Source organism: Anguilla rostrata, chromosome 16, assembly GCF_018555375.3.
Source record: "Anguilla rostrata isolate EN2019 chromosome 16, ASM1855537v3, whole genome shotgun sequence".
NCBI classification, from domain to species: domain Eukaryota; kingdom Metazoa; phylum Chordata; class Actinopteri; order Anguilliformes; family Anguillidae; genus Anguilla; species Anguilla rostrata.
In genome coordinates, this window is record NC_057948.1 from 30,591,937 (window position 1) to 30,607,249 (window position 15,313).

Below are 15,313 nucleotides of genomic sequence, written 5' to 3' on the forward strand. Positions count from 1 at the left end.
GTGCTGAATTGAGAAGGCTATCTCTGAACATCGCGCGGCTAGCGTTGAGAGGCCACTGTGCTGAGCTGAGAAGGCTATCTCTGCACATCGCGCAGCTAGCATTGAGAGTCTGCTGGGTCGCTCTGTGAAGGCTATCTCTGAACATCATGCGGCTAGTGTTGAGAGGTCGCTGTGTTAAGCTGAGAAGGCTATCTCTGAACACTGCGCGGCTAGCGTTGAGAGGCCACTGTGCTGAGCTGGTAAGGCTATCTCTGAACATCGCGCGGCTAGCGTTCAGAGGCTGCTGGGAAGGCTCATTTTTCACACGGCTCCTCTGTCGGGCTGGAACTGGGGTGTGGGGTGACAGAGCTGCAGCGGAGGGCGGCGAGGGCCGAACCCGCGAGACCCCCCAGGTCCGCTAAAATGGCTAAACCGACTAAAATGGCTAAACCGGGGTCCCCCCGCTATCCGCCAGCCCCGCCGCGCTCCGTCAGCGCGCTCACTGAGCTCAGGTAGCGCCGCGGCGCCAGATCTGTCTCCGCGCTCCGGTGGCTTTGTAGTGGCGGCGACAGACACTGTGACACTCCCCCTCCCCCTCTCCCCTCTCCCCCCTGCCCCCCCCCCCCCGTTACTGGGGCTGGCCCATCTGGTATTCAGACTAGCATTTGCCTGTGAATAGGGGGAGGCGGTGGGGAGGCTGGGGTCTGGGCGCCAGAGGCTCAGTGTGCTCTGAGCGCAGGATGACCACAGCAGCTCCGCGCGCCGCTCAGGGAGTGAGCGCCCGTTTCCCCGAGAGCCACGGCCAGGTAGGACGCCCCGCCTGTCCGCACGCCCGCCCGCGAGCGCGTTTCTGCACGGCTGCTCAGAGCGCTGAGTCGCCCTGCCGCACACTCCTTTCTGTGTGTGCGGTTGTTCCTCTTGTGGGTGTGCGGTTGTCCCTCTTGTGGGTGTGTGCGGTTGTTCCTCTCGTGGGTGTGTGGTTGTCCCTCTTGTGGGTATGCGGTTGTCCCTCTTGTGGGTGTGCGGTTGTTCCTCTCGTGGGTGTGTGGTTGTCCCTCTTGTGGGTGTGCGGTTTTTGTGTGAGCGGTGTGCTGTTGAAACGCTGGAATGGTCAGTCCATTGAGCTTTGTCGCAGCGGTTTGTGTGAAAGTTTCGCCGGTCTCCACGGAAATGGCACTTCCCTGCACAGAGCACTTGTGAACTTTATAAATTCATGTTGTGCGCGCTGTGCCGTGAGGACAGCAGCCGTGCGGGTAAAGTGCTGTGTGAGAGGAAGATGCGTTCTCTCTCCTGCAGCAGAGCAGCGCATTGTGTGCTGCGAGAAGCAGTCAGGACTGAGACCTGCACTCAGCTTGCAGACGTAATGCAGTGGGTTTAAAGTAATGGGGCCGCATTAATATCCTCAAAGAATGTTTTTTTTAAATGTGTCTTCAAACTTAGAGTGAAGTAGAAAGGATCACTTTATTGAGGAGTGAGGTGCATTGTGGCTGTTTATGAGAAGGAGACCTGTGGATTAGAGTGCTGGGCTTGTGTTTGCCGTCCCGTTTGCGGGGGAAGCCCCCTCACGGAACTGTTGTTTGATGCGGGGTCTGCGGGTGGTGCAGCTGTTCCCCTCGCAGAGGTTTGGGGGGTGGGGGGGGGGGCGCTTCACGCGTTGTTGTGAGCTGAGTGAGGGGGAGCAGCGGAGTTTGCAGACAGACCGCACGTTCCTTCAGACAGTCCAGAGAAACAACGAGGAACAATGGCTGCACAGAGACATGCGTGTGTTCCTCGTGTGTGTGTTTGCACGTGCGCGTGTTCCTCGTGTGTGTGTTTCCCATGCATGTGTGTGTGTGTGTGTGTACGAGTGCGTCTGTGTGTTTGTGTCTGTGTGCGTGTTTGTGTGTGTGTGTGTTTGCGCGTGAGTGTGTGTGTGCGTGCATGTGAGTGTGTGTGTGTGTGTTCCTCATGCATGTGTGTGTGTGTTCTCATGCATACGCGTGTGTGTATGCATGCGCGCGCGTGTGTGTGTGTGTGTGTGTGTGTGAGTGTGTGTGCTCGTGCGTGTTTGTGAGTGTGTGTGTGTGTGTGTGTGTGAGTGTGTGTGTGTGAGTGTGTGTGTGTGAGTGTGTGTGTGTGAGTGTGTGTGTGAGTGTGTGTGTGTGTGTGTGCGTACGCTGTGGTGTTTCACTAGCGGAGCGCTCTGAGGGCGGTGGGGGAGTGGTTGGCGGCCGGGCCGTGTCCGCTGGCCGTGCGGTAATGTGCGCAGACAGGCCGGGGAGGCATTCCTGAGGAGAATTAGGCAGACCCCCCCCCCACCCCGCCGCCCGGCCCCTTTCATCCCCGGTGCCTGCAGGAGAGCGAGCATGCCTCAGATCATGCTGCTTTACTGGGCTGAACGGACCCAACCCCCCCACCCCCCCCCAAAAAACCCACTGAGCGTGAGCTCAAGGCTCAGCTCTGATGGAGGATACTCATTTCAGAGAGGGCCCCAAATGATACCAGCTCGTGGTTTACTGTTAAACTGAGAAGCAAAACTTTACTGATAAAGTCAGACAAAAATGGCATTATTATTAGTCTTTATTAATTTGTCAGGCACTTTAATCCAGAATAGTTTGTGGAAGCTTAATATTGTTTATTGTAAGAAGGACATAGACATCGCCTGATAAAAACATTCAAGCAGTCTAAGGAGCAAAATGAGTCCAGCCTTTAGAGCTATCACTTAAAACTGTGTGAATGCTAGATTGAACTAGTTTAAGTACTGATCTACACCAAGATTGTGAGCATTGCATGTTGATTTTGATGAACAGGCTGGTATAGGACAACCGTAAAGCTCATGTCACACACACACACACACTCGTCTCTTCCCTCACGAACACGCACACACACACACACACACACTCTCGCCTCTTCCCTCGCTCACTCAGTCAGGCATTTCCCTCACATTCCCTGATTTTGGGAGCGCCCTGAGCTCCAGGCGCCGTTGGCTGAAAGTGAGTCACACGGCGTGTTTTCCCCGGCGAGTCTGATGACGCCTCTTTGTGGCGCAGGAAGCGGCCATCAGTGAGTCAGCGGTCTCCTCCGACAGCACTGTGTAAACTGCAGGCGCTAGAAGTGGTTGGTGAAAGCGCTGATAGCCGCTTTGATTGGCTGGTTCAGTGAGAGTTCATGCTGCAGGCAGTACAGGCAGTCGCTGGTTACCCACGCTGCACTGCTACTGCTGCCGAGACGGTAGAAGTGAAACGCCGTAGCTGTGTGACCTTGAGGTTAAAGGTCAACCTGGGCTCAGGCTGTGAGCCAGAGCTGCCGTTTGAGACTACAGTGTATTTAGTGTGGAATCTTAGCGCTTCACCTCTTTGAAATACTCTCACAGTAAGCAGTTTCAAGTCAAGTCTTTTTCAAGTCAGCATCAGCCACAATCCTGAAACGTTTTGAATGAGAAGCAGCCTCTTTTTAACAGACGCAGTTCATGAAACTTTGCTTATTTTTCTGTTCTTTTATTTCTAAACGATAAAGTGCTTTTGTGTAATATTCCAGAAAGGTTGGGAAGTATAGCCTACATTTTTCTTGTGTTTCCAGGGTGGATGGGAAACAATGTAAACAACCATGAGAAAAAAAAGGAAGAAAAACGTTGAGCTGTTGAATTGTCATTCAGGAGGGGTGGTTGTCCCATTGTGAGATGGGAGAGATAAGGGGGGGATTGGCGAGTGAAAGAAAGGCCAGGCACACTTTGGGGCTCAGCTTAGCCAGACGCCAGTCTTCCTCAGAGGCGAGCGTGTTCGGGGGAGAGAGGAGCAGCTGCTCTTCCTCTCCCACCTCCTTCAGACGTGTCTGCATGTCCAATGAGATTATCGAAGCACACTCCGCTGGGTCAGGGACCGCCCCCCCCCCCCCCAAACGGGCGCATCTGTCCCCAGACACCCCCCAAAACACTGAACACCAGCAGAACACTGATGGAGACGGACTCCGCCCACTCCCTGGGAGATGTTTACATTCATGTGACACGAGCCAATCGGAGTGATGCGCTCAGACAAGTGGACACGTGCATATATTTGTGTCAGACCGATGGCATTCACGACACTCAACCCAAAAAACACACACACACACACACACACACACACACACGGCGCCTCCTTCGGTTGAACAATAAGGTGCTTATTTTCGGTCATGTGGGCAAAGACGGTGTTGCTGGCCTGGTATTAAAGATAGTTCACTGCAATGGCTGGCTTTCCGGCTACAGTTCTGCATGTTTTGTTTGGTGTGTGAAGGCATTGAAGCACAAAGGGGCTGGTATTGTCTTTTGTTTTCTTTCCAAAGATAAAGACATTTACATGTATGCGAACACTGCTCATTTCCCCCTCCCCCCCCCCACCGCCCCACTTCTGTTTCCCACTGAGACAGAAGACCAAGCTGCATACCCATGAGTGCACACCACTAACAAGCGAGCACTTAGCCTACATTCACTGCCTCCTCCCTCTTAACATGAGAAAACGCTTCTTATTCTTTGAGCATACCTGTTGGGGGGGGGGGGGGGTTCATTTCGAACAGCCTTGTCTTTGGCCACATCAGTTTCGAATATAAGTGGTCCGTGCATTTGTCCAATTGGATGCGTGAAACCCAGAAATTCTGATCCATTATTTAAGTTGTTTGTTTTATTGTTTGCTGTGAATGATAGAGCTGCAGTTCACAGGCTTTTGAGAGGGTGTCCCGATTTGCACTGTTGATTTAGCATCTATAAGAGTCACCCTATGTAACCTGAGTTGGCAAGGTTTTTGTTGAGGGAAATTTTTGAAATCGCTCGAAGATTAGATCAGAGTTGAACTGTTGTCCTGGAAGTGCACTCTGGGAAGGTTTAACGTAGGTTGACGGGGACAGGGTCATTTAGAGTCGCTGTTATGCGAAAGATATAATTTATACGTGCGCACAAAAGCTCACGGCCCAGCCCAATGAGAGCCCTTCTCTTCTCTTCCTGCCCTTTTATGGCATCCCTCCCCCACCCCCCCTTCGCCCTCTTCACCCACACACTGAGCGCAAAGCAGGCCTCTTTGTGTACTGCCAAACCTGAGGCAACGTTGTAGTGCCGCAGACCCCCCCTGCGTCCCCCGCCCCCCCAATAGCTTTATATGAGCACAGCATCAGGCTCCACCATTCAACATTCAGAACGTGCTTTTCACCACAATTTATTCAAACTTCAAAGCGTTTAGGCTGCTAATGATTTCAGGGATGATGTCATCGGCAACAAGGCCAGCCTGGCTTTCCGATGAAAGCTCAGCATTATCCCAGAAGTGAGAATTAAATGAGGTTTTTTTCTTTTTTTCAACAATAGCTAGAACTCCATAAAGGACTACTTTTTTTGGTCTTTTTCTTTCCTCCTTAACAGCCTGAGAGATCAGAACGGTTTATACTCAGAGGCTGTAAAGTGTCAGCTGATGTTGCAGTATGTCTTCATCTTTGGAGGGGAAAAACTGAACTTTGGATTGTAAACACAGTTGTAACTCTCTGGAGCAAGTTATGGTTTTAACTTGCTGAGGTCAATTCACACTAAGAAGAGTGTATGTTGACTGTCTACGATGTAGTTTAAATAGTATCATTGCAAATATACTGCACATTTAGTTGCGTATTAAATAATTGGTACGTTGTGCTTGTTACATTGCCTACAGGCAATACAAGTTTAAGTTAAATCTGCCAAAAGAAGATAAAAATCCACCGAGGGTTTTGTGGAACACTACACGAAGACTTGGACTGCATCAAGGAAACACAAGTATCAGTGAAATACAGCAGCAGTGTTATATAATACGTCCCTACCACAACGTGTTGGGAAATTTCTATCATCATCCATTATGTCTCCTGGCTCTTTCTCCTCCCTGTCTGTCTCTGTGGTTCTCAGTGCTGTCGCCCATTTGTAGCTCCCATTGTTGACGTTGGGTGACCTGCAGACCTCTGGGTAACCCGGGTAACCCTGTCGTCCTCACGCCGCTGCGCTGGTATGCGCTGGTCCTGTCGCCCCCTCCCACAAGGTCATGTTTGATGTGTGCTGGGGGGGGGGGGGTGAGGTCAGCCTCTGAAGCGCACAGAAACGTGCGGCTGAGAGGTGTCACCTCGGGTCTGCAGGAAGTGGGGAGAAGCCCCGCCCCCTGGAGGGAGGGTCTCTCCTACGGACAGCCTCTGGAATGTCTGTTCTGCAGGGGCCCGTTCCGCTAGACCTGTGTGATCGATGTGGGCGGGGTCCCGTTCCCCTCAGACCTGTGGGATTGATGTGGGCGGGGTCCCGTTCCCCTCAGACCTGTGGGATTGATGTGTGCTGATCTACCCAGACTTAGCTGGTCTCTGCAGACTTTTGCCCAACTTCATTTTTAATAGAAAAGTTGGGTATCTAAAAAAGTCCACAGAATCCCAATCAAACACATATTTCAACCAGTAGAGAAGAGATGTTTCTAACACATATTGTAGGCTACTGTGCCACTGAATGCTTGTGTTTCTGTGAGATTTTAGTTCTGGCTTGATCAGAAACCTCGATCAGACAACCTGTGAATGTGGACCCAAGTGTCTCTGTGTTCTCATGCCACGGTTTCCACCAAGTGCTCGTTTGGTCCTTTACATTAGCATCCCCATCGCAGCGAGCCAGGGGTCTGTGTGAGCTTTTGACTTGCATGAGGAGCGCTGTGTCTAAGCGCTGGGGCCGTTGCCTCACGTGCTGATTTGCATATAAACTCCTGAGAGCTGAGCTCTCCCAGCGCCTCTTTAGTTTCGTCCCTTTGTCCCCCTCCAGCCCCCCCCCCCCCAACCCCTCACGCGGCTCACGCCTCTTCATTAAAGAGCTGTGCTTCTGCCAGGGCCCCTGGCCCCAGGCCCCGGGCCCCGCCGTGTGGGGAAGAATCGCCCTCAGTCTGTGTGCAGCCGTCGTCCCAAACGTGCCCTTGTGTGTGTGCTTTCCAGTGTGTCCCACAGCCTCTGTCCCTGGTCTACGCAGCGCGGGGCTGTCCCGTGATCTCAGGCGCTGCTGGCGTTAAAGGTGACCCTGTGCCCTTTGTGTGCCCGCAGGCGTACGAGTGGGCGCTGGAGGGCATGCGCCACCTGGCCTGCGTCAGCATGGAGGACTGCGTCGCGCCCGAGAAGTGCCACGCGGTGGCCAAGTGCCTGGAGGGGTACCGGCGGCAGCACCCGGAGATCGCCGACGCCCGCTTCCAGGAGATGAGCGCGCTGGCGGGGGAGCTGCGGAGCGAGCGGGGCCTGCGGCAGTGGAAGTTCGCCTGGTCCAAGTGCCAGGAGACCAAGCAGATGTTCGAGAAGAAGCTGGAGGCGGCGCTGCGCACCCGCCGCTCGCTGCCGGGGGACGGCCCGGAGAAGGGCCGCCGCCACTCGGACGGCGCCGAGACGCTGCAGGGGCGCGGCGGCGGCGGCCTGGCCTTCGCCTGCCGGAAGGCCTTCGGGTCCCGGCCGGCCCTCTCCGCCGGGGACGCCGCCTCGCTCAAGGGCTCCACCCCCTCGCTCAAAGGCTCCACCCCCAGCCTGTCGGGCCGCTGCACCCCGCCGAGCTCGCAGCCGCTGTCCCGGAGCACCTCCGCCGAGGAGCCCCCTCAGAGGCCCCGCCTGGAGGCGCACGCCCGCGTCAGCTCCGCCCCCTTCTGCCCGGCGCTGTCGGCGGGCGAGGCCGGGCGCCGCGTGCTGCGCAAGACCCAGAGCTTCGACACGCCCCCCGCGCCCGCCCCCGCCGAGTCGCCGCGCTACGGCTCCTGCCAGCGCGCGGTGAGCGAGCCGGCCCGCCGCGGCAACACCGGGGTCTTCATCAAGGGCCTGGAGGTGAGCAGCACGGAGGTGGCGGACCGGGCCTACGGCTCCCGCCTCCCCGCCGCCAGCTGGAGCCCCTCGGACGGCCTGCGGAACAGCACCCCCGTCCCAGAGCCCCGAGCCAAGGGCAGGTACGTACCCCCAGCCCCCGTCCCCTAAACCGGCCCGGGTCAGCTCAGCTAGGAGCGCTCACTCACAGGCTTTTAACACTGTTTACGGCTGTTCAGCATGAGCCCAGTCAGGCCGATTATTCCATGCCAGCCGGTCTCTCCTGCCAAACAGCACAGAGAAAGCCAATGCCAAAATAACAGAGTACAAGTGTTGCCTGTCCGCCCCTCGGCCAAGACTCACAGAAATATCCCGTCCCTCCCCCCCCCCCCAGCTCAGATATGTGGAATTTTGGACGGGATAAGCGCACATAGAGCCTGCTCACATGTCTTAAAGCGTACAATGGACACATGCAGAATGAGGTGCGGGAGCATTTCTCGTAAAAAGAACAACAAAAAAAAAAGAAAAACCCGCCTCTTCACAGCTGTGGGCCAGTCGTTCTGACGGGGCGGTAATGGCTTTTCCACCGGTTCCCGCGGTAATGGCACCTTTCCCCTTTGACCCCTGGGAAATTGTCTGCAAGCTGTTGATTGGGAAAGCACATGAGTGCTCTTTTTGATGTGCAGTTCATCGTGTGGAGCTGCACACTTTTGTTGTAATGGCAAAACCAGGTCGATCAGGGGCTCTGGAATCCAAAGGAATTTTTAGGAGAATGTCGTTTCCGACATTGTCCCCCAACACGGTATGTTGAGCAGCGTATATGTGAGCAGTACTGCGTGCAACATTTTCCCCAACACGGGATGTTGGGCAGAGTGTATATGAGAGCAGTACTGCTTGCGACATTTTCCCCAACACGCGATGTTGAGCAGAGTGTAGTACTGCTTGCGACATTTTCCCCAACACGCGATGTTGAGCAGGGTGTTTATATGAGCACAGTGCGTGTAGGCTAGGACTCCCAGATGGAGGCAGCTGTACCGAAAAGCATGAATGGTGACTTTGTCAGAAAGGGAGGGATGGTTTTCTGCGCCTTATCTAAATAGCGGTGCAGGTCCTAAGAGTGTATTTGAGCCTGCTGACATGTCCATCTGCTGAAAACATTGAGCACTTTCTACAGTAAACTGTGAGGCATTCACTGCCGTTGTTCCACCATCTCCTCTAATAAGAGCATTGTAGTTTCCATCCCACCCTGACTGCCTCAGGCAAACGCAAGCTGGAGCCACAGACTCAGGGCTCTCAATGGGAAAGCAGCCTAATGGGAAGGGTTAGTGCCCCCCTCGCCCCCCTCCCCTTTCTGCGGCAGGAATGGAGAGTGTGAAAGGGCTGTGGTTTGGGGAAAAGGGGTTGCAGTTGGCCCCACCGGCGGGCAAATGGGGGGTGATTTGGGGGGGCGGGCTGAGGGGCTCTGTGGGTTCAGTGACACTGTTATCCTGACTGACATCATTCTGCTCATTAGCTGTGTGTGTGTTTGTGTGTGTGTGTGTGTGCTTGTGTGTGTGTGTGTGCACGTGCACTCTCGCCCAGACTGCACTGCCCCTGTTGTAGAGCGTATTCTGGCAGTATGGCTGTTTCATGTGAGCAGTAACCGTGGTAATGCCACAGGCTGCCAGGTTAGCCAAGTTAGCCTGATACCAGCCTTGCACTGTATCACACAGCTCCCAAAACCAGGCTTACCGCAGTCTGAGTGCACTAGCTGCAGTTTCTGCATTGTGGATCCATACCTGATCATTGCACCAGCAGCCTATTTAGGGACAGGTAGATTACCAGGTGAGAGAAATAAAATCAAATTTGTTCATCACAAGTAAGCTCCTTACAGGGGCAACAGCCACAAAGTGGCAGTTACGCAACAAAATGTAATAAGTCCTTTTCTAATCCTGGTGGAATATTTGTTTGGCTTATAGTCTCTTACCTGTCAATACCATTATTGTGACAGTGATGACACATCCTGCAGTCACTAGGCTCAGAAAGAATTTGTTTTTGCGTTACTGACTGATGTCTGGCAGAGGATTTTCTTCATTAATCCCTGATTCAGGTTTGTGAAGCGAGCGTTGATTGCTGTTTCCTTTTGATAGTTGTACGCACAATGCCCTCTCTGTTATTGTCAGAGCCCACACTACAGGTGATTTGAGACAAAGGTGGCGAGTTGGGGCATGTGAAGTCTGCACAGCATGTACAGTCTACAGGTTGTGTACAGTCTGTACGGTGTGTACAGACTACACAGTGTGTACAGTCACCGTAATAAGGTTAAATAGGTTTTGAGTATATCCTTGCAGGTATTGTATGTAAAGCCTGGTGGTAGTGTGCCGTGCTGTGGTGTTTGAGCGTGCAGAACAAGGTTAAACAGGTGTTGAGTAGACTCATGCAGTTATTAAAGGCAAGGCTGGTAGTAGTGTGCACTGGTGTTGGGTTTAAGTGATAAACAGGTTTTGAGTATACTCATGCAGTTATTATAGGTGAGGCTGGTAGTAGTGTGCTCTGGTGTTGGGTTTGAGTGATAAACAGGTTTTGAATAGACTTACGCAGTTATTAAAGGTGAGGCTGGTAGTAGTGTGCTCTGGTGTTTTGAGTATGTCCATGCCGGTATTAAAGGTGAGGCTGGTAGTAGTGTGCTCTGGTGTTTTGAGTATATCCGTGCCGGTATTATAGGTGAGGCTGGTAGTAGTGTGCTCTGGTGTTGGGTTTGAGTGATAAACAGGTTTTGAATAGACTTACGCAGTTATTAAAGGTGAGGCTGGTAGTAGTGTGCTCTGGTGTTTTGAGTATATCCGTGCCGGTATTATAGGTGAGGCTGGTAGTAGTGTGCTCTGGTGTTTTGAGTATATCCGTGCCGGTATTATAGGTGAGGCTGGTAGTAGTGTGCTCTGGTGTTGGGTTTGAGTGATAAACAGGTTTTGAATAGACTTACGCAGTTATTAAAGGTGAGGCTGGTAGTAGTGTGCTCTGGTGTTTTGAGTATGTCCGTGCCGGTATTATAGCTGAGGCCTGGTTGCAGAGCGCCGTTCTGCGGCGTGGCGTTTGATCGTTTCCCTGCGGTCTCTTGCAGTAAGCTGCGTCACATCGTGGACGAGATGGTGACGACGGAGCGGGAGTACGTGCGCTCGCTGCGCTACATCATCGAGCACTACTTCCCCGAGATGGAGCGGCCCGACCTGCCCCAGGACCTGCGGGGCAAGCGCAGCGTCATCTTCGGCAACCTGGAGAAGCTGGTGGACTTCCACAGCCAGTACTTCCTGAAGGAGCTGGAGAGCTGCTGCAACCACCCGCTGCGCGTCAGCCACTGCTTCCTCCGACACGTAAGCTCCGCCCCCTGTGTGTCAGCCACTGCTTCCTCCGACACGTAAGCTCCGCCCCCTGTGTGTCAGCCACTGCTTCCTCCGGCACGTAAGCTCCGCCCCCTGTGTGTCAGCCACTGCTTCCTCTGACACGTAAGCTCCGCCCCCTGATCTCATATATGGCCACTTTGTCCTTGATCTCATACAGCTGGACTTGTTTACAGATTTAGTTCAAGAGATTTTAGTCAGCAGGAACTGTAGTTCACCAACATTAAGAGAAGGGCACATTTTAAAACATGACTGAAGTATGACTGCTCTCCACACCACAACAGACCTGCAACTTCAAATAAAGCTCAAATAATTCATGTAATTTTGAACATATTCTTGGTATTGGAAAATACTAACTGCATTATGGTAACAATGACATACTTTGTTTGAATGCAAAACAATGAACTGGTCTTAAAGTAAAGCTGAAGATAACATGGTATGAATACTTTGTTGGATTTCTTACAACAAATTTTGGCTCAGAACAAGGCATGAATTGAGTCAAAGTTGTTTGGGTGAGGAATGGATTAGTTATATCTAAACATGTTTTTCTTTTGTTGTTGTTTAATTACAGAAAGACCAGTTTGGCCTGTATGCCTTGTACAGCAAGAATAAACCAAAGTCTGATGCTCTGCTAGCCAGCCATGGAAATACCTTCTTCAGGGTGAGTCATAGCAACAGCCTCTCAACATGGCAACCGTGGACCTTTCCTGCCTTTAATAGCACAGCTTAACATTCTGCACATGTTTTCTGTTAGCAGCGTTCAAAACCATGAAAATATGTTTGTTGCTTCACATTTCTGCCGTGATTAGTCAGTTTGTTTCTCTCACTCCGTCGTTTATGATAAAATAAATATCGAGGCGCAACCTGTGTAAACCGGCTTTAACTGGCCTGTTTTAGCCAGCTTTAGCCGCTCTGCGTGACTGCGTGCTTATGTTTGTCAATTGCTCACAGATGTGTGTTGGTCGGTCCTGGGGCACGCTGGTGCAGTGAAATTAATAGGGTCTTGAATTTTGTGCAAAGTGTGGCATGGTTGCCCCCCCCTTACCCCCCAGAGCCTGACCATCTGTGTCCCCCCCCCCACCAGAACAAGCAGCTGGAGCTGGAGGATAAGATGGACCTGGCGTCCTACCTGCTGAAGCCCATCCAGCGCATGAGCAAGTACGCGCTGCTGCTGAAGGACCTGATCAAGGAGGTGAGCGAGGCGCAGGAGCAGGAGCTGGCCTGCCTGCGCGCCGCCGCCGAGATGGTCAAGTTCCAGCTGCGCCACGGCAACGACCTGCTGGCCATGGACGCCATCCGCGACTGCGACGTGAGTCTCGCGCCGGGGGGGCACGGGTCGGGGGGGGGGAGGGGGGGGGGGAGGGGAGGGGCGGAGCAGGCGTACTCAGCGTTTGGGGTCCCGTCCCCACCACCCTGCAGGTGAACCTGAAGGAGCAGGGCCAGCTGGTCAGGCAGGACGAGTTCACCATCTGGTTCGGGAGGAAGAGGTGCCAGCGACACGTCTTCCTGTTCGAGGACCTGGTGCTCTTCAGCAAACCCAAGAGGATCGAGGGGGGGCTGGACGTCTACATCTACAAGCATTCGTTTAAGGTTTGACCCTTTCAGAAGTCCGGCAGCTTAGTTTCGAGAGAGAGAGAGGGAGAATGACCTCCCAGGCAGCACTGGCAGGAAATCCCACTGGTGCACGAGTCCCACTGGAAATGGAAGTATCAGCTGTTTAACCAATCACACGAGCGCTTGGTACGTTACGACGATGTAGAGGGGGTCATGTGACCACCTCCCATTCCGCAGGAAGACTCATGGCCTGCTGAGCCGGGCATAAAATGTCCTGGGGGTTCATTTTCAAAGGCCTTTAATTCCTTTAATTTCAAGCTCCAGGTAGACATAAAATAAGATGTAATTGTGAGACTAATTATTGAGTTGAGTTATGCGGGTTTTGTGAGAGCCCTGTGGCTGATGTGTTCGCGCCTCGCAGACTGCAGACGTGGGGATGACGGAGACGTCCGGCGAGAACGCTCAGCGCTTCGAGATCTGGTTCCGGAGGAGAACCTCCAAAAACCAGACGTACGTCCTGCAGGCCGCCAGCACTGAGATCAAGCACGCCTGGACTTCAGACATTGCCCAGATCCTCTGGCAGCAGGCCACCCGGAACAAAGGTGAAACCCGGTGGCATTTCCTCTGCACCTTGTGCTACATACGGTATCAGCTGCATCATTTTAATCAATGGTGCCATTTTCCAGCAGGAGCTTGTTAATAATCACCTGTACTCTCATGCTATATTGTATTATCCCGTGAGCTTTGTGCTGAATATGTGTAAAACAATATGGAATATGTGTTACGTATTATTTTACACATTGATCACATTATAGGCATTTAACAGACGCTCTTTTCTTATTCAGAGCGACTTACACAACATATTTACGTAGCATTTACATTGCATCCATTTATACAGCTGGATATATACTGAAAAAGTGCAGGTTAAGTACCTTGCTCAAGGGTACAACGGAAGTGCCCCACCTGGGAATCGATCCCGTGACCTTTAGGTTACGAGACCAGCTCCTTACCCATTATGCAACTCTGCCACCCCACATTGAGTGTAATCCTTGTTAATCCCCTGTACAGTATGCATGTTGCAGTGTTGGACTACATGTGTGCTGTTTCCCTGCAGAGCTGCGAATGCAGGAAATGGTGTCAATGGGAGTGGGAAACAAGCCCTTCCTGGACATAAAGCCCAGCGACGCTGCCATCAACGACAGGGCCATCGACTACATCATGAAGGGGAGAGGTGAGGTTAATACTCTGATGGGCTGTGTTCGTATTTACCGCTCGGCCAATTGTCCATTCTCCTTTTAATAAAAAAAGAACTTGTTTGGATCAAGTCACCTGTTTCAGTTTAAAAAAATTTTTTTAATAACAAAATCTGTAGTATCCTCTGTAAATTTCCAGTGTTGTATCGTCCTGCGTATTTGTTAGGATGGTGAATCAGTCCTCCTTTTCCCAGGAGCCAGGACAAGGGCATCGATAGCCGTGTCTCTCTTCGACCACACCAACCCCTACAAGAGGACGGAGGGGAACTCGTCCGGCTCTGGGCCCCCCTCAGCGGCCGGGCCCTCCTCGACCTCCCTCCTGGGGCCCCTCAACCTGCACATGTACAGCAACCAGCCCCTGATGCCCGGGGCCGAGCGCTCCTTCATCAGCCCCTGCATCGAGGAGGACGAGATGGAGCACGAGACCAGCAGCCAGCCCTCTATGAGTACGCTAACGCTAACACCTTATAGTCAGCCCTCTATGAGTACGCTAACACTAACACCTTATAGCCACCCCTCTATGAGTACGCTAATGCTAACACCTTACAGTCAGCCCTCTATGAGTACGCTAATGCTGATACCTTATAGCCATCTCTCTATGAGTACGCTAATGCTAACACCTTATATCCAGCCCTCTATGAGTACGCTAACGCTAACACCTTATAGTCAGCCATCTATGAGTACGCTAACGCTAACACCTTATAGTCAGCCATCTATGAGTACGCTAATGCTAACACCTTACAGTCAGCCCTCTATGAGTACGCTAATGCTGATACCTTATAGCCACCCCTCTATGCGTACGCTAATGCTGATACCCTATAGCTAGCCCTCTATGAGTACGCTAACGCTAATAGCCTACAGCCAGCTCTCTATGAGTACGCTAACACTTTACAGTCAGCCCTCTATGAGTATGCTAACACTACACCTTGCAGCTAGCCAATGAACAGTGAGACTTCACCCACTCCAAAATGAATGGAGCTTTTGTCTTTTATCAGAGACTCAATGATGTGAGGCATTGTGTTTACTGTTTAAGCCGAAGTCTCCCATCACTACTTACAGTAAGAGTGCTTATTTTTGTATGGAGCTACAGTTAGTTATACACTGAGACTCTTACAGTAACAGATGCTCAATCCTGCCTTGTTTTACACGTTATCTGTGTGTGTTTGACCGACAGCTACGGAGAGCTCGGAGTCGTCGCACTGCATGTCGGCCAGCGGGTCCAGCGGGTCGGACAGCGGCTGCGTCTCCAGCCACCTCCCGGAGGCGCTGTCCGAGGACCCGGGGTCGCCCTGCGAGCCGTCCTGCTACCCCAGCGTCAGCTCCCCCATGGAGGGCAAGCCGTGCTTCAACAGCCAGTACATTTCAGCGGTGAGTGCCGGGCGGGGCAGGTGGGGC

At 52.7% G+C, this 15,313-nt stretch overlaps 1 protein-coding gene across 17 annotated transcripts in view; it reads left to right on the forward strand.

The window, feature by feature from the left end:
• plekhg4 (pleckstrin homology domain containing, family G (with RhoGef domain) member 4) overlaps positions 1-15,313 on the forward strand; it is a 59,012-nt gene that overhangs the window by 41,353 nt on the left and 2,346 nt on the right. For 16 of the 17 annotated variants that reach the window (XM_064312284.1, XM_064312286.1, XM_064312288.1 and 13 more), the window contains 9 exons: positions 7,000-7,877; positions 10,835-11,084; positions 11,683-11,772; positions 12,196-12,420; positions 12,531-12,701; positions 13,087-13,267; positions 13,780-13,896; positions 14,113-14,364; positions 15,093-15,286. In XM_064312284.1, the coding sequence (XP_064168354.1) occupies positions 7,000-7,877; positions 10,835-11,084; positions 11,683-11,772; positions 12,196-12,420; positions 12,531-12,701; positions 13,087-13,267; positions 13,780-13,896; positions 14,113-14,364; positions 15,093-15,286 (2,358 nt within the window). The remainder of the gene's footprint in view (positions 1-6,999; positions 7,878-10,834; positions 11,085-11,682; positions 11,773-12,195; positions 12,421-12,530; positions 12,702-13,086; positions 13,268-13,779; positions 13,897-14,112; positions 14,365-15,092; positions 15,287-15,313) is intronic. The other variant, XM_064312285.1, reaches the window with a different exon arrangement.